Source organism: Ahaetulla prasina, chromosome 1, assembly GCF_028640845.1.
Source record: "Ahaetulla prasina isolate Xishuangbanna chromosome 1, ASM2864084v1, whole genome shotgun sequence".
NCBI lineage: Eukaryota > Metazoa > Chordata > Lepidosauria > Squamata > Colubridae > Ahaetulla > Ahaetulla prasina.
In genome coordinates, this window is record NC_080539.1 from 277,792,602 (window position 1) to 277,819,631 (window position 27,030).

The 27,030-nt window shown below is 36.2% G+C and overlaps 1 protein-coding gene across 1 annotated transcript in view; it reads left to right on the forward strand.

The window, feature by feature from the left end:
* Positions 1-27,030, forward strand: part of CCDC73 (coiled-coil domain containing 73) — a 63,759-nt gene that overhangs the window by 28,747 nt on the left and 7,982 nt on the right. Inside the window, exons 5-12 of the mRNA XM_058161755.1 lie at positions 313-348; positions 1,525-1,599; positions 8,437-8,475; positions 13,073-13,208; positions 13,432-13,511; positions 17,328-17,453; positions 17,728-17,787; positions 19,022-19,126. Coding sequence (XP_058017738.1) covers positions 313-348; positions 1,525-1,599; positions 8,437-8,475; positions 13,073-13,208; positions 13,432-13,511; positions 17,328-17,453; positions 17,728-17,787; positions 19,022-19,126 — 657 coding nt within the window. The remainder of the gene's footprint in view (positions 1-312; positions 349-1,524; positions 1,600-8,436; positions 8,476-13,072; positions 13,209-13,431; positions 13,512-17,327; positions 17,454-17,727; positions 17,788-19,021; positions 19,127-27,030) is intronic.

Here is a 27,030-nt window from a genome sequence, read left to right on the forward strand (position 1 = left end):
TATACAAAGTCAACTTATTGCCCCCCCAACAATCTGGGTCCTCATTTTACCTACCTTATAAAGGATGAAAGGCTGAGTCAACCTTGGGCCTGGTGGGACTCGAGCCTGCAGTAATTGCAAGCAGCTGTGTTTTTAATAACAGGCTATCTTACAGCCTGAGCCACCCACGGCTCCAATTATATTTTATTATATTTATAATATAATAATAATATTATAATTATATTTTATATTACTTAAATAAAAATGATTTGGTTTGGCTAAAATGTTGAATATTGTTTGAACATAACTGTTTATTTTTCTTCTTGACACAAGTTTCAAGCAAAAATGATTGCTATGGAAGAAGAAAAGGTAATATCAACACTTGTATAATTTACTTGTTCAATTAATGAATGTTCAGTTAGCAGTTGAGTATTTAAATGCTTTGTGTGGAAGGTACTGGCAGGGGCTCATTTCTTACTTTCCAATAACAATGTGTACAATAACTGATAAGTCCCACTAAGAATATTGATGGCCTTTCAACATAGCTTCCCAAATGTTCATGTTCAGCTATATTCCTAAGAGTACATGAAATACTTCAATGAATCTGGGGTACCATTATAATCTTTTTAAAAATGATATTGTGTTATTGTTTAGGGTCTTTTTTTTTTAAAAAAAATCTACATTGTAAACAATGGATTCTTTAACATAGATAGATACTGTAAAAATTGATTGGTGAGATGGGAAGCTAAATAATTCAATAAATAAATAAATAGATACTAATAAATCACCCATTCTAGATTTCAGTCAAAATATAATCTAAAGAAATAATTATACAATGTTTGGATTAATGAAGTTTGTATGTGAATTACTTAATAGAAGTGATGAAGCTAACTTTTGCAATTGGCAGGTTACTATAAAATAGTAGAATGTGTGAATATAATTTAGAAGCTGACTGCATATTGTGCTATGCAAAGTGCCATATAGGAAAAGTAAAAATATCTGATTTTGCAAAACAAAAAATAAAATTGGAGTAATAATTTCTTTACATATTAAGACAGAATCTGTGGATTATTTTATAACAATTTCAAATAGAGACAATAAATTACTGTATATTAGAAGAATATAAAACGAGATATATTCTTCAGTATCGTTTTCAATGTCCTTGGAATAAGTATATTTCCATTCTTTAAATCAGTACAACAGGAAATCCCATTCAATAACTGTATTCAACACAGAGAAACATAAGTGCCTGTAACTGGCTACAATGATGGAAAAGTGACATGTGTGACATCACAATACAAACTCTGTCTTTACATATTTGTATAGTAGTATATAAATTACAGAGTTTGCATCATGACATCCTTATATACATTTTATTAGTTATTCTCCATTGGATCCCTTGGGAGTTAGCCTTTCTCAAGTATGTGTGCTTACAAACTAAATGTACACATCTATATTCAGTCTATTATTATTTATACATAATGATAAATAAATTTTAGAAGACTTATTCAAGAAGTCCATGATGTAAGAAATATTTCTTTGAAGGGAAAACATCTGCTTGCTGTGGAATCAAAAGAGAGAGAAGTGGAAGGACTGAAAGAAACATTTAAAAACTTACAGGTACCTTAACACTGAATTCAAGATTTATTTATTTAGGTCCTATCTCTATAGAGTACAACAGTGAAGACTATTCATGATGGGTGTAGTGAATAATCTGATTTTGCCGGTTGAATGAAAAATAATAGAACATGAATCCCTACTCTTTTCCCAGTCATCTGATTAGTAGATTTAGTTTTTATTTATGTGTTTCCTGTGTAAGATTGAAAAGATTTGTTTTGCAAAGGCTAAGGAAAACAACGTATCTACTCAAAAAGAAAATAAGAAATCCTCTTCCCATTGCCAGTAACAACAAAATGTTCTAGTATATTATGTCATAACTTTCATGGAATCTTTGATCTCAGCAGCTTTTGCTATGGCCAACTTCTATAAACTACAACAAATGTGTACGGCTGATTAGAATGAGAGACCGTAACAGGCTGGTCCTCTCCAAAACAGATACAGTGTACACCAGGGATGTCAAACTCAAGGCCTGGGGACCAGATCCGACCTATGGAGTGCTTAGATCTGGCCCGTGTCTTGAAAACAGGAAAGGACCAGCCGGTGGTGCCTCTGCCAGTGAAAATGGAGCTCAGGAGCCAATTTTCTCTGGTAGAGTGCTTGGGCGCCCATAGGCACCCCTGGCATAAGTGACATTGAGCTGGCCACGCCCACCCCAGCCATGCCCACTCCTGCCACCCTAAGGTCAAACACAACCCTGATGCAGCCCTCAATGAAATCTAGTTTGACACCCCTTATGTTCCCCAATACATACAATAAATGCAGAAATATGTAACAGTACATGTGTTAACATATATTTTGTAGGTTTTGAAAAATTAATCACAGTTTATTATGGCTGTAATTTTTCTGTCAGTATGGAAAAGCAAGAAATTTTTCTGATTTCTAATATCAGATATTTTATTTTCTTCATACTGAGAGATGCTGGATCACTATTTCTTTCATGAACTTATCACTACGTAAATGCTCTTCAAGACAGTATTGTAATGGGTCAAGTCAAAAAAATGCCAACCTCTTAAAATTTCATTTTCTCTCACTTCTTTGAAGAGTCATAGGATCCTATCTATTCTCCACCATCAGGTTGGAAAGGATGAGGTTTTGTGATATATCTCCGTCATATTAGAGCTTGTTCTGATAAATTTTGAACATAACATAATTCTATTCTCAAAGAAAGAAAAGCTCATACACATGAGTTGGTCAGAATCAGACACACAACTTTCCTGTACATTGCTGGTTCGATGTATTACAATATGACGACTTTCTTTTTGAACTGTAGATATATTTTGATCTATACAGGGCTAATGGACATAGAAACAAGACAGTTGGGTTTGTTGTTTGTTTACTATTTACCACAAAGTCCAGGTGTTCATTCAGTGTCAGATTTCCTCCTAGATCTCCATCTCAGAGACTATATCTTCCTTCAACTGCCCTACTAGTTACTCTGTTTTCTTTCCCCTTTCAGTCCAATTCCCTCCTCTGTTTCTGGCCTAATGAGAGAGGGAGAGAGGGAGGGAGGGAGGGAGGGAGTGCAAAAAGAAAGGAATTGATTGAATTACTGCAGTGTGTTCAGCACAATTTGACTTTCTTCTGGATCTGCTTAGCCAAATACGCACTGCTTCTCCATTGGGGGCAGAATGTTTCTAAAGATTTTCTTCTCTGTCCTCCAGAGATCAGGACTTTGCCACTGACAGCTGATCCCCTCCTTCCCTTTTTGGATCTTGGGTGGAGTTCTAACTCTTGTCGTCTTCCCTTCCTTTCTTCTAAGGAAGTTGTCCCTGGATTTTTCTTCTCCCTTCTTGGACAGAAACTGACAACTCTGCACACTTCACTTCTCTCTCAACATTTGTCTACTTTGTTCCCTCCATGCATAGACTTTTCCTCTCTTCTCCTTTCCTCTCTAATTTTTATCTAGACTGGCAGCAACCAAGGAGGTGGTTTCACACCAGAATTCTAGTTCCTAACACCCATATGTCAGGCTGGACCAATGGGACATCTTTCTCAGAATCTTCCCACACCACCCCTGGCAAGGAGCTAAGTTAGCCCATCAGACTTTGTGATAGCAGAGCTACTTTTCAAGGCTAAAACTGAGCCGCTTTCCCCTTTTATTCACCAAGTACTATATGCTGACTTACACCAGCAGAACAACAGTCATGCCAAGCCTATATGCCACAGAGTGGTACAGGATTCAAACTCGATTGCAATTACAAACTCAATTGCAGAAAATACAACTTCGGCAACAGAGTGGTCAATGCCTGGAATGCACTATCTGACTTTGTGGTTTCTTCCCCAAACCTCCAAAACTTTAACTTTAGACTATCTACTGTTGACCTCACCCCATTCCTAAGTGGTCTGTAAGGGGTGTGCATAAGCGCACCAATGTGCCTACCATTTCTGTCCTAATGTCCCCATTTATTCGTATCCATTTCATAATCATGTTTATACTTATATTTGTAATCTTATATATGCTTGACAAAATAAATAAATAAATAATAAATAAAAGATATATGTAGATCTCCAAGTAGTTCTGCCTGGATTATAAGAACCATGTAGCTAAAGAAGCCTCGGTTAACTTCAAAGCATGAGTAAGATCTTTCTATCTTTCTATCTTTTGTCTTTTCATTATTTTTTATATTTGAGAATGAATACAAATCTGTTCAACAGTAAATTGAAGACAAAAAACACATAGTGTAAATTAAAGCACTTGATTCATGTTTGGTAAAGCCAGAAGTACAAGTTGAGATTTCTAATCGTCTTCCAAAGAAATAAGGTGTTTCATGTGATGGAAAGATTCCCAATCTGAAGCTCTGAGAGCACAACATCTCCAAGAATCTATAAATACCAAAGCATATTAACTGATTCTGAATGGACAAAGGTAATGCCTTCAATTTATAAAATATTTCTATAGGTTGTGATCAGAAGCAATCATGTAAGTCTGATTGTGTTTGGACTGCTTTCAACTGAATCATAAATCTGATTGATGTAACAAATGTTGTAGAAATTTTTCAAGCCAGATAAAATCAAGAATAGATTCTTCTCATAGCTTCAAATCATATTCCTCTGAGATCTACTGATTTGGTGAGATTAAAATATGGACTTTCTTTTAGGAGTCTACTATGGGAAAGAGAATCTTCAGCTCACTCTAGCTAAATTGCTTAGAATACAGATTATTATGATCATTTTAAAAAGCTAATCAAACTTCTTGGATAGTATGAGAATAGCTAAATATGGCTAATTTACTGTTACTGATAAAAGTAAAGTTAAATCAAAATATGATGAAAGCTTTAGGAAATATTATATTTATTTCATGCCCTTTCCTTATTCCAGTGAATTCATATGTTTTATTCATGAGATGGAGCTCACAAATCCATGTAATATTTAAAGAGACTGCAGTCTTCAAATTTTGAGAACTCCTAGTTTAGAGATAGCTTTACAAAAATGAAAAGCTGTTTTTCAACAAGGCAGTGAGGTAGAACAGACAAAATTTTAGCAACTTTTGCTAAAGAAACAATGGTAGGGTGGACAAGATCTGTGACATTTCCATTTTAAGTACTAGTTCCCCATTCATTCAAATAATGTTCTGAACAAATAAGAAATGATTCTGAGAACATAAAGGAAATTGCTGATTCCTAACAACAACAACAACAACAACAACAACCATCACCAAAGAAAAACTTACTTTTTTGTGATGTTTCAATCTTCTTGGTGGAATGGGAACTGTTCCGCTGCAGCTCTGTATACAGAATTTTAGAAGTCATCTCTTATAGACTTATATTAAATCTTATCTTGCTCTTTTTATTTTTGAAGTAGACATAAAATGATGATTACAATTTGTGAATTGCAGTATAAATTCAGTTGTATTCAATTTAATCCTGAAGTAAATAATTTTTTTCTTGCCAAGAAAACTAAAACTTCACAGAGAGACTTTTTTTTAACTCCCAAAATGTTCATGGTAGAATAATTAAATTTAGATTAAAGTGCCTACTTTATAGAAATTATTACCTGGATGTGCTTCTTCTGTTTTAAGTTTAAGAAAAACAAAATCTGTCAAGCAAAAAAAGTAAAAAGGAATTCTGAAATATCTTTTGGAACTATATGAAACCAGACTAACTTCTGACTATTAAATATTTATTCCCAAATTTTAAGCCACACCTTGACATGAATATAGGACATTTTACTAAAATCTTATCCTTTAAGCATTATTTATTTATGCTTTTTTTTTTACTCTGCCACAATGGAAAAAAATGTTATCTGCCATTAATTCTGTACTGATTACTTTTTTCCCATTAACTTTATAAATAGCTTGGTTATTTTGATGTCATTCTTTGTTTATTTAATAATCCAGTTAATGCTGAGATTATTGTAAAAGCAAATTCCTTCACATTGCTGACCTTCTGTGCAAAAGGCTGAAAGGATTTGTTATGCCCTGCTCAATTCATGACACAGCAGAAGTGATATATAGTGTACTTCATGGTTGGGTGAGCATGTTACATAGTTTTAAAGTAATAAATGCTCCCTTGCTTTTCTTAACTAAGATAAACTTGGGGAAAAATCATCTAGTGGTGGAATCTTATTTAAACTGATTATAACAAAGGCTTTGGAGTGAAATACTTCTGATTTTATTTCAGCCAGCTCAGTTGCACTAAAGTAGTTCACATATTCTATTTTATAGAACGTATTTGGATAACATACAGAATCACTTCTTTTCTTAGTTGATCAGGAAAGTTATCGGGCTTCTTTTATTCAGAATAGAAACACACTCTTATGCAATTCTGATAGCAGCAACTATAAGGAGATGGTTTTTCAAAAGCTATTGAGAACCTGCACCTTATCTTCCCTTTTACAACATAGATATTAACTAAATCCCACTTACTATCAAGGGAAGGAGCTGTTCCTCCAATGCATGTTGTTTCCTTCTTGCACTATTTGTTCTTCGTTTCGAAGCACATGGACTAGAGAAATCTTATTTTTCTATTTAAGAATTAAAAAAATCTGAAATATAGATTAACTATTATTTTATTGACACAACTGACATTTATTTGGGTGAATGGGTTTAGCTTTAGCGTTCTTTGAACATATTGTTTGTGGAGATATTGGCTTGTAAAATTTCTGCTTATATAGCAGCTGCTGATCACAATATAGGATTGATAGCACTAATGGTCTGCCATTTTTTAATGCAAAAATATGAAAAGTTGGTCATCCATATGTCCATCTTGTATTCTACCCTACCCTGTCCTGTCCTGACCTATCCTGTCCTGTCCATTTATTTTTCTATGATTCCAAGTTTGGAATTGCTTTTTCCTTGTTTCAGATTGTTTATAGATACTTTAATTTAACAAGACTAGTTGTAATTCTGGTCCTGGAAGACTTGTTTGAAAATTCTGCAAGTCAAAAATTATCTACCCATTCTTAATCATTATTCACCATTGTTTAGCCAGTGTTATTTAGATATTGTTCTCTTGCTTTATGGCTGCTGACTTTGGTCAGGAGACTTGGCAAGGGATTGGTAAAAAATTTTCTGAATACCCAGATGTAGTTAGAGTACACATATTATATAATCTGTGTTGTTGTCATGCTAGCTGGGACTGACAGAAAATTTTAGTGCAGCAGTATCTGCAGTGCCACAAATTAATCTAGCGTTTCAGTGTTATACAACTGAAAATATCCAGGTAGATCTTTTTTCCAATCAAGAAAGTTAATGCACAGAAAATCATAAGATTCTTGAATGAAATTTTCATAACTGACATTTAAAAAAACATTATAAACTATTATTTTTACTTCATCAATATGCATAAAGTATGAAAGGTGAGAAAAAATATTTAGTCATTAAATTTGTTTGTTGCCCATCTTGCTATGGGTTGACTTTTTAAACTGAAATTTATTTGTCGTGAGTTCTACATTTATGATGGACTAGTTTTGTCACTGATTCTTTATTTATTTTTTTAATCACAAAAGAGAAGACTTGGTTGTGTGTAATAGCTTGGAAGCTGATAGACCATGGTACTAACCCCCCCTCAAAATATTAAATTTGTAATCATTTACTTAAAATATTTTATTTATGTATTTGTCAAGCATATATAAGATAACATGTAAAGGTATAAACATAATTTGAATACACAAAAAGAGTAAGAATAAAAAGGAATATTGGGACAGGGACAGTAGGCATGATGGTGCACTTATGCATGCCCCTTACAGACCTCTTAGGAATGGGGTGAGGTCAACAGTACACAGTTTAAGATTAAAGTTTTGGGGGTTTGGGGAAGAAACCACAGAGTCAGGTAGTGTATTCCAGGCACTGACCACTCTGTTACTGAAGTCATATTTTCTGCAATCGAGTTTGGAACGGTTTACCTTGAGTTTGTTTCTATTATTTGCTTGTGTATTGTGGTTGAAGCTGAAGTAGTCTTTGACAGGTAGGACATTGTGGCAGATAATTTTATGTATTACACTTAGGTCAGACCGAAGTCAGCATAGTTCTAAGTTATCTAAGCCCAAAATTTGAAGTCTGGTGGCATAAAGTATTTTATTGCAGGTAGAGGAATGGAGGACTCTTCATGTAAAGTATCTCTGGACTCTCTCAATTGTATTTATGTCCAATATGCAGTGTGGGTTCTAGACAGATGAGCTGTATTCGAGAATTGGCCTAGCAAATGTATTGAACCCTCTAGTTAGTAGTACAATATTACCAGAGAAGAAGCTACGGAAGATTAGGTTAACAACTAACATATTAACTAATATTAACATAATAGTATAATGACAAATAATTTTGAACTGATATTAAATTCATTAACATAATTAATTATGCTAATTAAATATTGATAAAACTATTTGTTTTTATTATAACAGATTTCAAAATACATGTTGCAAAAGAAGCTTAATGAAATGGTAAGTGCTATAAGGAAAAATAGAATATTATTGTCTTGTTCAATGAATGAAAATTCTATTCATATGAGATCATTATGCCCATGGATAGGTGTTATTTTGGAAACATGACTCTTCCTCTGGTCATGAAAGAAAAAGCTGAACTGTATGCCAAACATTTTGCATTTTATGTGAAGTAATTCTAATTAAGAACTCTTGCAACACTTAGATTATACATATATCACTGACATTGGTTGGTAGGCAACTCAAGCTGCTTTTTATTGAATGCTACGTTAATATTTCTAAAATTATTTGTCCAAGCAATATTTGATTTTTTTGTTCTTTTGAAATTCTCATTTGTGCATTCTCATTTGTGCATTCTCATTTGCCACCTATTTTTATTAGCAAGAGCTACATGAATTAAAGTGACATGTGTCTTGATGAATCTTATTTTCTATTTGGAAGGCAGTATTTATAATTAAAATATGTATACGAGACCTGCATTTTATTTGAATTTTGATTTTAAAAAAGGGAATATAAAATACTGTTCCTCTTCTTCCACTATTATGCAGTCCTGAACAGTCCACTCTGAATCATGTTTGAATTTAAAGAGAGCTTTTCAAACACTGCTAAGCTTGATTGACTAAAAGCTGTGAAAATTCTGCTGCTGCTCAACTGGAAAGAACAAAGATAATATTGTCAGGCCATTATAAACTGTTATTTTAATTAAGAAGCTCAAAACTAGAGTCCAGTTTAGCCTTAAGTACCATGACATTTGTACAGAAAGTCATCTTCAACGCTACAGTGGTTTTACACAAAATATGGTGAAATTGAATAATATGTCCTTTGACCTGAGAGATAAGGCTACAAGTTAAAGATCAAAGGCAATGTAAAATGTGTTTATCCTATTTCACTTTTAAGTTAGATTCTTTATTTAAGTTGTGTTCTACTACCCACACTCATACACACAAAGATATGGCTGTTATACATTTTAATTCTTAATTTTACAAATGACACTTTATTTTACTTTTACTTTTAATGCATCAGATATAAAGTAGATTTGGAACTTATTTGATAATTTCTTAATATGTTAGAGTAAAGATGATAAAATCTGATATTTACAAAATACATTCAGAATCATACAAGTGCTTTGGCTAGTGATGATTTGAAATCATATTTTAATAATGAAGAGAATTTTCACCATGCTATTTGAATGCCTATGGAAAGCAAACCTGTTGCAGAACACCACTCTGACACAACCAGATGTTCAATAAAGCATAAAGCTGGCCTTTGGAGTATGGTAGCAACTCCCTTACTGATCAAGTCTGGTTTTTGCTTTTCTGATAAGAATAAAACTGCATCAAGAGATAACAAAGGAAAAGGATCATAGATTGAGATCCACGTCTCATCCTTTATCTTTCATTTTTCCAGTGAGCGCTGTCCCTATTTTTGTCTGGATCCTATTTATTACTACTGCTGCACATAAAAGAACGGATTCCTTAATCTATTTCAATGGCCAAGTGTGAATGTTTGTATTCAGTTGTAACAAACAACAGAGCTTTACATGAAGGGTGTTACATTAATATATTCCAAAATTTTCCTAGAGTTCATTTTTTCCCCTTTCCTATTAGCAGGAACTAGGACATAAATGTGTTTTTAGCATGTGTGTCATCTGGGATTGTATAGCATAAGGTATTTTTTTAAAAAAATAATGGTTTTTCTGGAACCTGGACAGCCCACTCTTTACATCATATTAATAAACTAGCTGATTTTGCTGCAATTGAGTCAAAAATTACAGCCTTAAATATTTTAATGTATCATGCTTAGACCCTGAAATATTTTTCCAGGTTGTTTTGTTTGCTTGTTTTTCCCTGGAGGTATATATATTATGCATATTTTCAAAAAAGGAAGAAAAGGAAAAGAAAAAAAGTAACAACAACCAAAAAAATCCTAAAACTGATATAGAGAGCAAAATAAGTCATGTCATCTGTGAAGATTTTCTATAAACATGAGAAATTTTATACTAAATGTTATATTTCCAAATGCCCCCCCCCCGTTTTTCTAACTATGGTATATATAATTTTTTCATTGTAAATGCCTATTAAAGTATAGAGAGATTAGTCCACTTTTGCTGAAATTCCAAAAAAATATTAATGTCCATGAAAAAACCCCTGAATGTATTCTTTTCAACTATGGCAGGAAAAAAATTCATAAATGGCTACTATGAATGTTTCATCCAATTTTAATCAGAAGTAAAATCAAGCAGAGAACTTCTTAGTTGTAAAACAGATTGCAATTGATCTTGCTACCGGAGTGGTCTGGTTGTATAAATTAATAATTACATATAAATTTAATTAAGTGTAAATTTAAATGTAAAGAGATAAATATATAAATTTAGTTCTACAGATTTCATATTTAGTAAGAACCAAGTTCGTTTCACAGGGTAATGCATTTAAAAAACCAAAGTGAACTAAATGCAATTAATAAATACAATTAATACAAACTTAAGTTGTATTATTTTTCACCTGCAGAGAATATTCTAGAGCACATACAAGTGGAGGCAACATTCCAGCCATGCTTAATCCTCATTTTGTTGTGCCTAGGGCAGGAACTGCTATTTTAAGCAGGAGAATAAAAGATAAGCAGGAGTAGTTGACAACCAGGGAAATAATAGAACAATATATGCAAGGAAATATTTTGGAGGTTGTTTTGACCATATCTTCATTGTATAATTAACCCCAGTATACTAATACAACCTAATTCCAGAAATAAAATGTGACCAGCGAAGTATTCTTAGGAAGCAAAATGTATAATCTGTGTGTATTCAGCAACTTTTTATGATGATAAATCAAGCATGTAGGATTCTAATACCAGACAATGAGAAATTTCATGGCAAATGACATAATATGTCAAATGTACATTTAGATGGGACATAGTACTACTAGCAGGTGATTGGAATATAGAATGTTGGAAAGTGCTTAACTTCGTATATTTTAAAATAATGTATTTTACCTAAGGCTATCTACAACTAAGAGCCTGTATAGCATGCTTTTCCTTCATTATAGAAAGAGAAAGGAAGTCAGATAAAAACCTGGAATCAGTGGTAGATTGCTACCAGTTAACCGCAAATCGGACGAACTTGTAGCGGCAGGGGAGGCTCCACCCTCCTGTCTGGATGTCTCTGCGCATGTGCAGAAGTGTTGCACGCACGCCCACCCATGAGTAAACCGGTAGCGATGGGATTTGAAACCCACCACTGCCTGGAATGGTCAGATTGGAATCAGAAGAGAATGAGAATTGAATTGAGAAAGGAAGTGAAAGTGTTTAGAATATCAGTCAAGCCAATAGAGATATACAAAAGGGAATCTTTTAAAAGGGAAAGTGCAGAGTTTCCTTCCTATGTATCTCTACATCACTTGAGTGAAGCGATTAATAAATTTATAGGTGCAGAAAGTTCGGGAATCAGTGTAACTGTAGGGAATATGGAAACAGAAATATGGTCACAAAATTTTGGATTAAGTAAACACAATGATGCAGAATATAGGTTTGTTTTATTTCCAGCACCTTTGAGCTTTAAGTAACATAGTATATACTATATATGAATATCACAATATCAAAATCAAATTATGTACATAATGGGAAATAAAAGAGGGAGAAGTGTAATCTGATCAGTTAGAATACCTCTAAATGCAATTTGTGGACAGATCATATATTATTTGTATGGAATATCTTAAAATTGAAGACATAATGCCAGAATATAAGATATATCTATGTTATTGGTACAGATCACCAGTCTTAACTAACATTAAAAAAAAGATCAGAATAAAAATGACATCAAGAAAATTGAATGACAGTATGTCTTAGATTTATGGGTGCATTAATAGAACTCTGAAAGTAATTTTAAATGTTAAATAACAGATTGTTACTGCTTTTACTTCTGATGGCTGCTCAAAACATCTAAATACTATTAGTACAGTATACTGGAATGATTTAGTAAATCTATTTCTATGATATCAAATTTATGTTTGAATCTGCTTATTGCCCTGATTGATTAGTATGTCTGGGAGAGAAGAACGTGGCGTGTTCATGCATCTCTTTGTGACTTTTATTGTCATGAAAAATTGTATCACTTTTTATCAAAGATGTTCAATGAAAGTACAGGAGATATTGTTCTACATTGTTTTTACAGAGACATTGGGGAAAAAATCAAAAGATAATACAGGAGGATATTAGGACATTGTTATTAATATTGTGGTTGGACATACAATCAGCTAGATGTTTAGAATTAGTATTTTTATTCACAAGGACTGGGATAGGTAGATGTTGTTGTTTGATGGTAGTAAAAGTGTCATTGCAGAATGTAAGCTGTTCCAGGTAACATTGCTTTTTACAATTGATGGATAGTGATTTTGTCAGTGCCGATTGTATTCAAGTGGTGCTCCATATATATTTTTATTATTATTAATTTATATATAGCCTGACTCTGAATTATTACAGACAAAAGCTTGTTTGTTTGAAACAAAGTCATTGTTTAAATGAGGCTAACATTAGAATAACTGGATTTAGAATTATTGTTTTATGGACATTACATCATATCAAAGAATTGTCCTTATTTTTGCAGGAGCACAAGATGCAGTTGTACAATTCATCAAAGGAAGATTATCAGAAAAGACTGAATAAATTTGAAAAATGCCATGCAGTTATAATGAATCAATTTGAAATAATAAAAGGTGCTCATGGGAAATTAGAAAAAAATGGTAAATATGTAATACATTCTGGAAACAATTTAATAAAATGCAACTTAGTAATGATAACAAAGGAGACTGCTTCTAACTTTTCAAAAGAGATTTTAACTTTCTTGTCAGAAAAGAAGTTTACAAAAACATTTTCTAAAATGAGCTCACTTTGTAGAATATGTGAAGTAATACAATGAAGATTATATTTTAATGGTATTTTTTTATTTCATATCCCTTATGTAAGTTGTGGAAGCAATTCAGCTCAATAAGAACTTGTCAGCAATTAATACAACACAAGAGTCTGAGATAAATAACCTAAAAAAGGTAGGTATGAAGTTCATTTTGTTTTATCCCAGGTGAGTTTAAGGCATCCAAACACAGGTTGACATATAATCTGAACAATTGGGAACCCTGTTAAAGTAATCAGCACCAATAATTTATTGCAGGTTATCAAGATTTGTCTGCCAACTCATTTGTTATAAACAGTAATCCCTAAGAAGACAGTTTCTACTGTTTTTCTGTGTCTGATGCTATAAATAATCTTCTTTTGCTTTGTGCCTAGGATGAAATAGCTAGTCTCACTTTTTTTTTTTTTTGGTCTTAAGGTTTAGAGTAGAATATAAGGTGAATGTTCTTATTGGAGCATAGGATTTGATGAGACATTGTGTTTTCATAATTATTGTACTTTCAATATTTTGCTATATAATAGAATATATTTTATTATGTTATATGCCCTGGTGAGTCCTGAAAATATGGTAACATTTAATTTTATAAAAAATAGGATTGTTATTTTATAACAGTGGTATATATAATTTATGGCTTCAGAACTTCATGCAGCTCCATAAATTCTTGGATGAAATATTTAAAAATTATCAATTAAAAACTTTAAATTTTTTAAAGAGGGGAATGGTAAAACATATGTGTATAGGGAACGTATTAATTCCACTTAATTTTCATGACAATCAAATGCAACCTAGATGTAGTCAGATTTAATTTTTGTGTTGGCTCTTGCTATTGCTTTTTGTAGTGCAGCCAGTGCAACCACAATGGAAAGGTCAAAAGATGGTAGATATGGCTTCCCACCACCAATGCTGCTGCACATGGCTTGTGTTACAGAAAAGACATAGAACAATTTATAGCACTAGCATTAGCACTTAGATTTATATACCACTTCACGGGGCTTTACAGCCCTCTCTAAGTGGTTTACAGAATCAACATATTTTCCCCAACAATCTGGGCCCTCATTTTACTGACCTTGGAAGGATGGAAGGTTGAGTCAACCTTGAACCTGTGAGACTCGAACTGCTGAACTGCTGGCAGTTAGCAGAATTAGCCTCCAATACTGCATTCTAACCACTATGCCACCATATCTCAGCTGTATATACCGTATATACTCGAATATAAGCCGATCCGAGTATAAGCCGAGGTCCCCAATTTTACCCCAAAAACTGGGGTAAACTGGGGACTCGAGTATAAGCCGAGGGTGGGAAATGAGGCACCTACCGGTTGGGGAAAGCCTCCCTCCCTCAGCTGAGAAGGCTGGCGGCTCCCCCGCCCCGCCCTCTCACTGCACCGGCAGGGCTTCCGTCCGGTAAAATGTGAAAAAAAGAAGAAAAAAAAACTCGAGTATAAGCCGTATATACTCGAGTATAAGCCGAGGGGCTTAAAAAAAAACAAACCTCGAGTATAAGCCGTATAGACCCGAGTATAAGCCGAGGGGACGTTTTTCAGCACAAAAAACGTGCTGAAAAACTCGGCTTATACTCGAGTATATACGGTAAATAAGATATTTAATACCCTTTTGTACAGTGCTATACACATACACATATACCCTCTGTTCAATTTTTGGAGACTGCCTGAACAAGTCCTTGCAGTTTTCTTGGCAAGTAATTTCTTTTCCAAAGATATTTGATATAGCATTCACCTCTCTCTTTCTGCTTGTTAGTTAATGGGAGAGGCCTATCAGCTTCTGGGAGTAGAAGATGCCATATAAAGCACTATTCTGTTAGAGCAAAAGATAATAAGCCACCACAAAACCTTATACGTGTCTTCTAAAAAAGAAAATGTCATGTCAGGAAGTCCAGCATTTTGGCAATGCTTGTTAGGCAAGAGCAAACAGAAGGAATATCATGCTTGCTATTTTGATTCTACTGTCCAGTAGCATTTGTTTTTTTAAAAAAATTCTGGCTTCATTGCATGCACTTCAGCATCAGCATTTGAAGAGAACTATAGGTTAGAAATAGTTTCTCTTTGTAGCATCACCTTCTGTCAGACTATGACTGAAATAATTTTCCTTAAAAAGTAGCTGTATTTATATAACCTTATATTCATGAAGTTCAGCAACTGGAATATTTATTTCTATTTTTCCACTGTTTTATGATTTTGTCCAGAACAGTTAAAGTGTTGGACTGTGATAAGGGGAATTCCATTTTTATGAAGAAAAGTTAAACAGACCAAACTTAGTTCCTCCTAGATAAAGCTACTACCATTTGAATACTTGGTTCAATGCTATGCCATTATGAAGAATTTCTGATATTATCTACAAATAGCATTCATAACCTTTGCTATTTGTCTAAGTAAACGTCAGAACACTCAAGGAGAGAGAGATATTAAACAGGCTACCCCATAAAAAAAAGGAAGAGGTATGGAAAGATGGAATATTTATGACTTTGAGATCTATACTTTGTAATTTAATAAGCACAAAGCATGGACTGTTTATTTGCTGCATTAGCTGCTGTGAATAACCTAGGTAGAAAATGGAAGGAACAAGGTAAAAGGAACTGCAAACAATACCATATTTTAATGCATTTATATATTTTAAATATTTAGCCATAATTCAGATAAATTGGACTAGGGATCTTTAATCCTTATGAGATTAACAATTATTTAATATTAATAATATAAATTATATCTGATTTTTCATTGTTAAAAGTATCAAAGAGAACTAAATCACTAATGATTGATGATTTTTCTTCTTTAATTGATTTGCTCCATTTAGATCAGGAAGACCTGACAGATCTTTTAGTAATATGGCAATATTGTTATTGTACAGAGGAAACTATTTAGCATTCTCCAGTAATATTTCTAGTAGTGTTCAAACAGAAAAAGAACAATGTAGATAGCATATGGGTGAATGTAGAAAGCATATATTTAATCATAAATATCACTCCTGAAATGATGTCATTGTTTCTATGATGATGATGATAGATTATTGCACAATTTCCAGATGTTTAGACTGGATTTGGCATTTTTATCCACCTATCAAGCCCTTCCCAATTTTTATTATTTATCTTTATTCATTAAACATGAAACTCAGTCAACTGAACATTTAAAAAGGCATCACAAATACCATTGACTGGTGCTGATGGTTGATATGGGTTGTTGTTGTTGTTGTTGTTGTTGTTGTTGTTGTTGTTGTTGTTGTTGTTGTTGTTGTTGTTATTATTATTATTATTATTATTATTATTATTATTATTATTATTATTATTATTATTATTATTATTATTGGCTTTGAGTTAGTCTTGACTCCTGGCAACTGCCTGGACAAGTCCCTTCAGTTTTCTTCACAAGGTTTTTCAAAAATAGTGGGCCGCTGTTGAGAGAGAATGACTGAATGTCATTCAAAGTCACCTGGCTGCTTCTGCCAAAAGAGCTACTCCAGCTTCTGATTTCATGTCTTTAACCACTGTATCAAAATTGGCTCTCTTTTACAAGTCCATTCTGGTTTTTTTGGCAACATTTTTGAAAGTGGTTTATCCTTTCCTTAGGACTGAGAGAGAGAGAATGACTGGCCAAAAGTTAGCTAGCTGGTTCTGTGCCTAAAGCTGGATCATTCCCAGTTCAGTTAATGAGTAGATCAAATTAATTCTCCAAACTTCTATTAATGCCAATAATGTGCTTGGTCTTTCTGTTTGACTGATCAAGTAGGTATTAAATTTTCTTGATCCTATGCAGTAGATCATTTCAATAGATTTTCTCCATGATGATCTGTTCCTAACCTGATCTTTCAACTTTTCCAATGATGTATCCATCACTGCTGTAACTGAGTTGATCTAAGTTGGTCATTTTAGAAAAGCGTTTATTTAAGTATAATTTTTCATCCAGGTTGCATACATGAATTTTTAATATTTATTTATTAAGGAACTAAGGAAAGTTACATCAGATGTGATAAAATCCAAGGTTACCTGTCAATATAAAGTGGAAGAAGATCTCAATATAAAAGCAAAGGAATTGGAGCTACAAATACTACAACAAAAAAATTCAATGGTATTTTCTAATATTTCTTATTAATTTAGAAAAAGAGGTTGTGCTTATTTTAAAAAGCTGACTTTAAATTTTATATTTTAGGCAGCTGTAATTAATGTACTTATGACTTGAATGTTAAATTATTTTGCTTAATACCTCCTACACAGTGTAAGATTTTAAGTTCACGTTACATTTCTTGTATATTAAAGTAAGCATACTATTGAGTACAGTAGTAAACATTAATCAACTAAAGGGGCCAGTGGAATTGATATCAATGTGCTTATTTTATTTATAGGAAGTAGATTTAAATGGAAAAATCACGGAAGAAATTGCAAGACTTAAAGAAGAGAAACAGGTTATGTTTCACATCAGTGATCAATTCTGCTTTCTCAATGGTGGGGCCCATATTGTGGAATTAATTGTCACAAGAGTTGAATTACTTCCTCTCTTTACAGCAGAACAGGAAGGGTCTAAAGAAAAATGTGCATGTGTGTTTGTATATAGATACGTTTGTATGTGTGACATTTTTGTGTACACATGAATTAATCACTGCTGTATGCTATTCCCTTGAATGTTTTTCTGCATCCACACAGTTTGGTCACACATTTTCTCAGGTATTATATCAGAAATATTCAAGCCCAGACAGTGCATCTTTTGAATGAATTTTTCTCTGTGTTGACTTAATAGAAACACTTCCTTAATCTTTTAAATAAATTTGCTAATTATCTGTGTGATGCACAGAGACTATGATGAAGAAGAATGCTTATCTATAATTGTGGGTCATTAGTATATAATCATATGGTATACTCTTTCTGTATTAACTGCACATTAATTTTAGAATTTTAGAAAATTGAGGATAGTGGAGGCTAAGCAAGGCTCCAGGCAATAGCTTTATGCAGGCTCAATATTAATACAGGTGAATGGACAGCTAGCCACTTGAAGAACCAGTTACAGATAAGCAACATTTTCTTATGAAAGACTAGATTATAAACTCCTAGTTAACAATTGACACACATTTATTTTATTTATTTATTTATTTATTTTATTTGATTTTTATACCGCCCTTCTCCCGAAGGACTCAGGGCGGTGTACAGGCATAATAAAACCGACAATACAATATACAAGTTTAAAATACGATTTAAAAAACTTATTTAAATTAGCCCAGTGATTAAAATTTACCATACTAAAAAAACCCGTTTAAAATTAATAAATTTAACATTAAAATCCCAATTTAAGCCAGCCCCGCGCGGATAAAAAGATGAGTCTTGAGTTCGCGACGAAATGTCCGAAGGTCGGGTATTTGGCGTAAACCCGGGGGAAGCTCGTTCCAGAGTGTGGGAGCCCCCACAGAGAAGGCCCTTCCCCTGGGGGCCGCCAGCCGACATTGTTTGGCGGACGGCACCCTGAGAAGTCCCTCTCTATGGGAGCGTACGGGTCGGTGGGAGGCATGTGGTAACAGCAGGCGGTCCCGTAAGTACCCAGGTCCTAAGCCATATCCCCACACATGCATTTAATGATTCCATCATAGGGAACTTTACAGAGTAATCCTATAATCTGAACTATTGCACTTTTTATTTTTTTTAATTAAGGAGATTATGGTTTCTCTACAACATATGCAGCAACTGCTCTGCAGACAGACTGAAAGAAATAACAGAATTGAGGTGGAGTTGAATAAACTAAAAGAAGAATATCAGGTAAAATGTTGACTCTGTATGAATGTATACCAGTGACCCCCAATTCATTCTAAATAATTAAAATGAAGTATTCTAAAATAAGAATTATAGAATGCTTTGCAAAAGTTACATCGAATAGAATAGAATAGAATAGAATAGAATAGAATAGAATAGAATAGAATAGAATAGAATAGAATAGAATAGAATAACAGAGTTGGAAGGTGACTTGGAAGTTTTCTAGTCCATCCCCCTGCTTATGCAGGAAACCCTACACCACTTCAGACAAATGGTTATCTAACATCTTCTTAAAAACTTCCAGTGTTGGAGCATTCACAACTTCTGCAGGCAAGTTGTTTCACTGATTAATTGTTGTAACTGTCAGGAAATTTCTCCTTAGTTCTAAATTGCTATACAATTTATTTATTTATTTTATTCAATTTTTATACCGTCCTTCTCCCGAAGGACTCAGGGCGGTGTACAGCCAAGTAAAAAGTCACAATATCAACATTAAAAGAAATTAAAACAAACATATTATAAAGTGGCCAGATTTAAAACAAATTAAAATATTAAAATATAAATAACCCAATAAAATTTTAACCCAATAAAATTTTAGGCCAGTCCCGCTTGAATAAATAAGTGCGTTTTCAGCTCACGGCGAAAGGTCCGAAGATCAGGTACTTGACGTAAACCAGGGGGAAGCTCCCACAGAGCGTGGGAGCTCCCACAGAGAAGGCCCTGCCCCTGGGGGCCGCCAGCCGACATTGTTTGGCGGACGGCACCCTGAGAAGGCCCTCTCTGTGAGAGCGTACGGGTCGGTGGGAGGCAAACGGTAACAGCAGGCAGTCCCGTAAGTACCCGGGTCCTAAGCCATGGAGCGCTTTAAAGGTGGTGACCAAGATCTTAAAGCGCAATGAGTTCCTTCTGCCTTGGTGGAATGGCTTCTGTCAACAGAAAGATGAGGGAGCCAATTTTCTCTCCCTCTGAAGCCTACCATGTATCCTCCAAAACTGTTCAAAGATTTTCCCTACTACAGGTAGTCCTCAACTTACAAGTGACCATTCCTAGTTACACCATTGAAAAAAAACACCTTATGATCATTTTTCACACTTATAACGATTACAGCATCCCCCTGGACGTGTCATCAAAATTCAGGCACCTGGCAACTGACTCATTTATGAGGACTGCAATATCCTGGGGTCATGTGATCACTTTTTTCAATCTTCTGACAAGCAAAGTCAATGTTCAGTCCCCTCCTGGCGTCAGCCACGCGAGCTGGCTAAACGAGCCAGTAATTGAATTCACAGCTGCTATCAGTCCTGGTAGGGAATCTGCAGCTGCCTGCCAAAGTCTCCCTTTTATCTTGGGGTTGCCAGGCAACCAGGAAGTCAACAGTCCAGGCCGAATGTTCAGCTCACGGCGAAAGGTCCGAAGATCAGGTACTTGACGTAAACCAGGGGGAAGCTCCCACAGAGCGTGGGAGCTCCCACAGAGAAGGCCCTGCCCCTGGGGGCCGCCAGCCGACATTGTTTGGCGGACGGCACCCTGAGAAGGCCCTCTCTGTGAGAGCGTACGGGTCGGTGGGAGGCAAACGGTAACAGCAGGCAGTCCCGTAAGTACCCGGGTCCTAAGCCATGGAGCGCTTTAAAGGTGGTGACCAAGATCTTAAAGCGCAATGAGTTCCTTCTGCCTTGGTGGAATGGCTTCTGTCAACAGAAAGATGAGGGAGCCAATTTTCTCTCCCTCTGAAGCCTACCATGTATCCTCCAAAACTGTTCAAAGATTTTCCCTACTACAGGTAGTCCTCAACTTACAAGTGACCATTCCTAGTTACACCATTGAAAAAAAACACCTTATGATCATTTTTCACACTTATAACGATTACAGCATCCCCCTGGACGTGTCATCAAAATTCAGGCACCTGGCAACTGACTCATTTATGAGGACTGCAATATCCTGGGGTCATGTGATCACTTTTTTCAATCTTCTGACAAGCAAAGTCAATGTTCAGTCCCCTCCTGGCGTCAGCCACGCGAGCTGGCTAAACGAGCCAGTAATTGAATTCACAGCTGCTATCAGTCCTGGTAGGGAATCTGCAGCTGCCTGCCAAAGTCTCCCTTTTATCTTGGGGTTGCCAGGCAACCAGGAAGTCAACAGTCCAGGCCGAATGTTCAGCTCACTTCTCCGAGTCAAAGACTTCAGCTCAATTTTTGCTTGTCACGGAGCAGCAGAGCAGCCAGCACTGCTTTTATACTCTGTGGGGTGTGGCTCCATGACTCAGCATTTCCTAGGCCTGCCCCACCCCTGCTTCTGTTGTTCCTGCCTCTCCTGTCTACGAAACCTAGGGTCCAGCTAGGCCTGATTGCCATCAGCCTGGTCTGGAGGTGTGGCCCGGGGGGGGGGGGGAAGAGTCAGGGGACGTAGGCCTTGTTATCTCCTCCACCTGGCCTGCCTCTGGCTCCTGGAGCTGAGCCAGGGAAGCCGGTGCTCCAGATGTAAGTCCTGATGGCCCTTCCCTCTCACTTTCCGAGTCACTTTCTGGCAGGGGGGCCGGCTCGGGGGGCACAGACACAACAATCAATGGGGAAGCCACATTCACTTAACAATTGTGTTGCTAACTTAACAACTACAGTGAGTCTCTTAACAACTGTGGCAAGAAAGGTCGTAAAATGGGGCAAAATTGATGGCCCTACTCACATTGGGGGAAGCACACTGGATCTGATTTTTATCTCTGGACAGTGGTTCAATGATCTGGACTTAGGAGATCTAGTCACCGAACCTTTGTCATGGTCAGATCATTCTCTCCTTCGCCTGGACTTTCGGACTGCCACTCAACACCGCAGGGAGATGGGACAAATACATTGGTTCCGTTCCAGGTGCCTGATGGACCCGGAGAGGTTCCTGATGGAGCTTGGGCCGTTCCCCGAGGATCTGGCCCATGGCACGGCTGAAGAACTAGTCGCGGCCTGGGAACTGGCCGCAGCTGGGGCTCTAGACCGTGTTGTGCCTTTGCGGCCTCTAACCCGGCGTAGGTCTCAACCAGCTCCTTGGTTCTCCGAGGAGCTGAGGGAGATGAAACGCCGGAGAAGATGCCTAGAGAGTGCCTGGAGATCCAGCCATTCAGAGGCTGACCGGACACTAGTTAGGTCATATAGTAGGACCTACCTAGTGGCATTGAGGGAAGGGAAGCCTTTATACGTTTCCTCCCTCATTGCGTCGGCAGATAACCGCCCGGCCGCCCTGTTTTGGGTGACCCACTCTCTCCTTCAACAGGAGGAGCGGGAGGACCCCTTACAAGGGCGGGCCGAGGAGTTTAGTGGTTATCTATATGATAAAATTGTTCAGCTTCGGGATGGGTTGGATCAAGATTGGGTAGATCCAGGGGAGAGGTCGGAGACTCGTCTTGTTGAGACTGTTTGGGATGAATTTGACCCTGTGACTCCTGAGGACATGGACAGGTTGTTGGGGAGGTTGAATGCCACCACATGTTTACTGGACCTGTGTCCCTCCTGGCTGGTGCTGGCCACGCAGGAGGTGACACGACGCTGGCTCCGGGGGATTATCAATGCTTCTTTGTTGGAAGGGGTTTTCCCTGCTGCCTTGAAAGAGGCGGTGGTGAGACCCCTCCTCAAGAAGCCTTCCCTGGACCCAGCTGTTTTAGGAAACTATCGTCAGGTCTCCAATCATCGTTTTGTGGCGAAGGTTGTAGAGAGTGTGGTGGCACGTCAACTACCCCAATACCTGGATGAAACTGTCTATCTAGACCCGTTCCAGTCCAGCTTTCGGCCCGGATACAGTACGGAGACGGCTTTGGTCGCGTTGGTTGATGATCTCTGGAGGGCCAGGGCCAGGGGTTATTCCTCAGCCCTGGTCCTATTAGACCTCTCAGCAGCTTTTGATACCATCGACCATGGTATCCTGCTGCACCGGCTGGGGAGTTTGGGAGTGGGAGGAACCGTTTATAGGTGGTTCTCCTCCTATCTCTCTGACCGGTTGCAGACGATGTTAGCAGGGGGGCAGAGATCAACTGCGAGGCGCCCGCAGGGTTCGATTCTCTCGCCTCTCCTGTTCAACATCTATATGAAGCCACTGGGTGAGATCATCAGTGGTTTTGGGGTGAGGTACAACTGTACGCTGATGATACGCAGCTGTACTTTTCCACCCCAGGCCACCCCAACGAAGCGGTCGAAGTACTGTCCCGATGTCTGGAAGCCATACGGGTCTGGATAGGGAGAAACAGGCTCAAGCTCAATCCCTCCAAGACGGAGTGGCTGTGGATGCCGGCACCCCGGTACAGTCAGCTGCAGCTGCGGCTGGTTGTTGGGGGCGAGTCATTGGCCCCGATGGAAAGGGTGCGCAACTTGGGCGTCCTCCTGGGTGGGCGGTTGTCTTTTGAAGATCACTTGACGACCATCTCCAGGAGAGCTTTTTATCACGTCCGCCTGATTCGCCAGTTGCGAATCCTGGACCGGGATGCTGTATGCACGGTCACTCATGCTCTTGTTACCTCTCGCTTGGATTACTGCAATGCTCTCTACATGGGGCTCCCCTTGAAGAGTACCCGGAGGCTCCAGTTAGTTCAGAATGCAGCTGCGCGGGTGATAGAGGGAGCCGTTCGTGGCTCCCATGTAACACCACTCCTGCGCAGACTGCACTGGCTACCTGTGGTCTTTCGGGTGCACTTCAAGGTTTTGGTTACTATCTTTAAAGCGCTCCATGGCTTAGGACCGGGCTACTTACGGGACCGCCTGCTGCTACCGATTACCTCCCACGACCCGTGCGCTCTCACAGAGAGGGACTCCTCAGGGTGCTGTCCGCCAAACAATGTCAGCTGGCGGCCCCCAGGGGAAGGGCCTTCTCTGTAGGGGCTCCCACCCTCTGGAATGAACTTCCCCCAGGACTACGACAACTACCTGACCTTCGGACCTTTCGCCGCAAGTTGAAGACCTACCTATTTATTCGCGCAGGACTGGCATAGAAATTTTTAGCAGTTTTAATATTCTGATTTAATTATTTGGGGGTTTTATGTTTTTAATAGATTTAATCCGGCCTGATATTTAATAAGATTTTTATAATTGTTTTTATTATGTATATCTGCACTGTTTTATTTTGGCTGTGAACTGGCCTGAGTCCTTCGGGAGAAGGGAGTATAAAAATCTAAATAAACTAAACTAAAACTAAACTAAAAATTAACTTAACAAATATTTCACTTAGCAACATAAATTTGAGACTCAATTGTAGTCATAAATCGAGGACTACCTGTAATGTAGATTATATTTTGACTTTATGCCACAATCTGGAAGCATTCATTGAAATAACCTTTCCTGAGCTTAAAAATATGTTTTACATGGAACATTTACTTATTTCATGTCAATGCTTATGTAGTTTATGTGATATTATGTCATCCCCCAATAAAACTCTCATTATGTATAGTAGACATTTTTAGTTCACATTTATAAATATTCTGATATGTTTCTTCAATAGACAGAATTATTAATATTATATATTTCTAATGGGATGGAAGTATTGAATTGTAAAATAACCCCCAAACCCTATTGAGGTAGTCCTTCTTTACTGACCCCTTGTTCAATGACCATTCAAAGTTACAATGAGTTTAAAAGAGTATCAATTTAAAATTCTAGTTCCGAATGCATTTTTGTTGCTATATTATGTTAAGTAATTGAACAAACAAACAAATAAATATTATTACTTTTAGATATTTTTCCTACTTCATTGGACTAATTTAAATGGATAATTAAATGAGAAGAGACAAAACAAAAATAACTCAGTGAAATAGCAGTTGTGTTGTTTTTCACAAGCCTTAAAATAATTAGATTTTAAATCTAATTTTAAATTATTTTTGTCCAAAATCAAACATCTATTATGTTTAAGCCAACAGCATTCTTAATTCATGGCACATATAGTACTACTAACCATTTTTTTGTTTTTAAAACATTAATGTTAAGGATTTGATAGCAATCTGCACAATATTTTTAATATTTTTGTATCTGAGGAATTTTTTTCAGAAAATAATTGTGAAATTATCATTAGGATTGCGCGTACTAAAAAGAAAATTAATTCAGCACAAGCATTGCACATCTCTTCTATTAATTAAAGCAACCTCTTTTCACCACCCTGGAAAAAATGTTTCTGCTTTAACATTTGTATTATCTTTAATGAGTTGATTCCTTAAAGCAGGTAAACCTTTTCCAGCCTTCTACAAAAGTCTGGAAAAACACCATCTACTTAAGGAACAAGACCAAATCACTTCTTCCAAACGATTTGTAAATGTTGCATAACCCAACTAATCACACAGGAAATGTTACTGGATGGTTACTGTAGATGAAGTATATTAAATAAATTTGGGGAATAGATTAAGTAAAGTTGTAGAATATACTATTGTTTACTGTACTCTGCTACTCTATGCCTTCTTTTGTAGAAGAAATAGTCTAAATAACTTTATTGGTAGTTACTGTGTTTATCCTTATGACTAGTATATTAAAAACTTACTCTTTCAAATTTAGTGATAGTTAGAAATATTTTTTCTGTTAAGAGTATTCAAAATTATGATATTACCTAGATTCTAGAACATCACTCATGATATTCTCCTCCTCCAATAAAATAAAGTTTCATTTAAATATAACTTTGAAAAACAAATCAAATAATGAGATATTCAAAAATTCAAATTCTCAAAATAAGAGACGAAAGATTTACATGATCTGAAGAGAAACCCAATTTATTTTATTGTATAGTTGCACTGATTAGTCTCTGTCAATCCTGATTGTAATTGTTGTCTTTTATTTGTCTTTTTATGTTGCTTAGTCATTGACTGAATAAATAAATAAGAAAAACTTAGTGTTATTCAAAATCGTTAGTATAGCAACTGGATGAAGCTTTTAAAAGCGATTTTTTTTGTCCTATTCTTATTTTTGTCATCTTCTGAGATTATTTGAAACATTTTGCTTAGTGCTTGGTAACTCTGTTAATACAGCAGTATTTGATTAATAAACCAACCTCATTTTTCCAAGTTGCTTGTACTTTCTTACATTCATTCAGAAGACTACCTAACTTTTGCTCATTTTCTTTTGCATTCTCCCTTTGCATCTCATTATCTCTTCCAAGGGTCTGCAATAAAATTAATTATCCAAAAAGTAATCAATACCACTTTAATGAATTTTGATGTGTTTATGTTGCTTAGACCTTTTCTTATAACATGCAGAAAGTGCCATACAGATCAGTGATAATGTGCTATCACAACAATAGTTTTCATAAATTAACAGGAAAGGGCATAAAGTTTAGCTAACCTAAAATAGTTTATAAAAATAGCTATAAAGGGGTATAAGAATATTTATCATTATTCAGTTTCACTGCATAAGTGAAATGCACTGAAAAATATAAAGTACAGACCTATGAAATATGAAGTGTAGCACATTCCCAATCTTCATTTATGAACACAACCAAATAAAAGCAGAATATACTTTTATTAATATTATTTTATTAAACAAAATAAATCTGAATTTGCTTTATTAAGGTTATATGTTCTAGATTTTAAATATTTTAAATGTTTTCGGACAACTCTAGCTCCCTTGGCTAAGAAATGAAGTTGAGCACCGCTTCCTAGAGACGGAAATGACTAGAACAGGGGAAATATTTTTCTTTGCATTTAGGATACTATACAGGTAGTCTTCAACTTACAACCACAACTGAGCTCAAAATGTATGTTAAGTGAGAAATTTGCTAAGTGAATTTTGCCCCGTTTTGCAACTTTTTTGCCACATTTGTCAAGTGAATCACTGCAGTTGTTAACTTACTAACACGGTTGTTAATTGAATCTGGTTTTCCCATTGGCTTTGCTTATCAGAAGGTTGCAAAAGGAGATCACATGACTCCGGAACACTGCAACTGTCATAAATGTGAGTCGGTTGTCA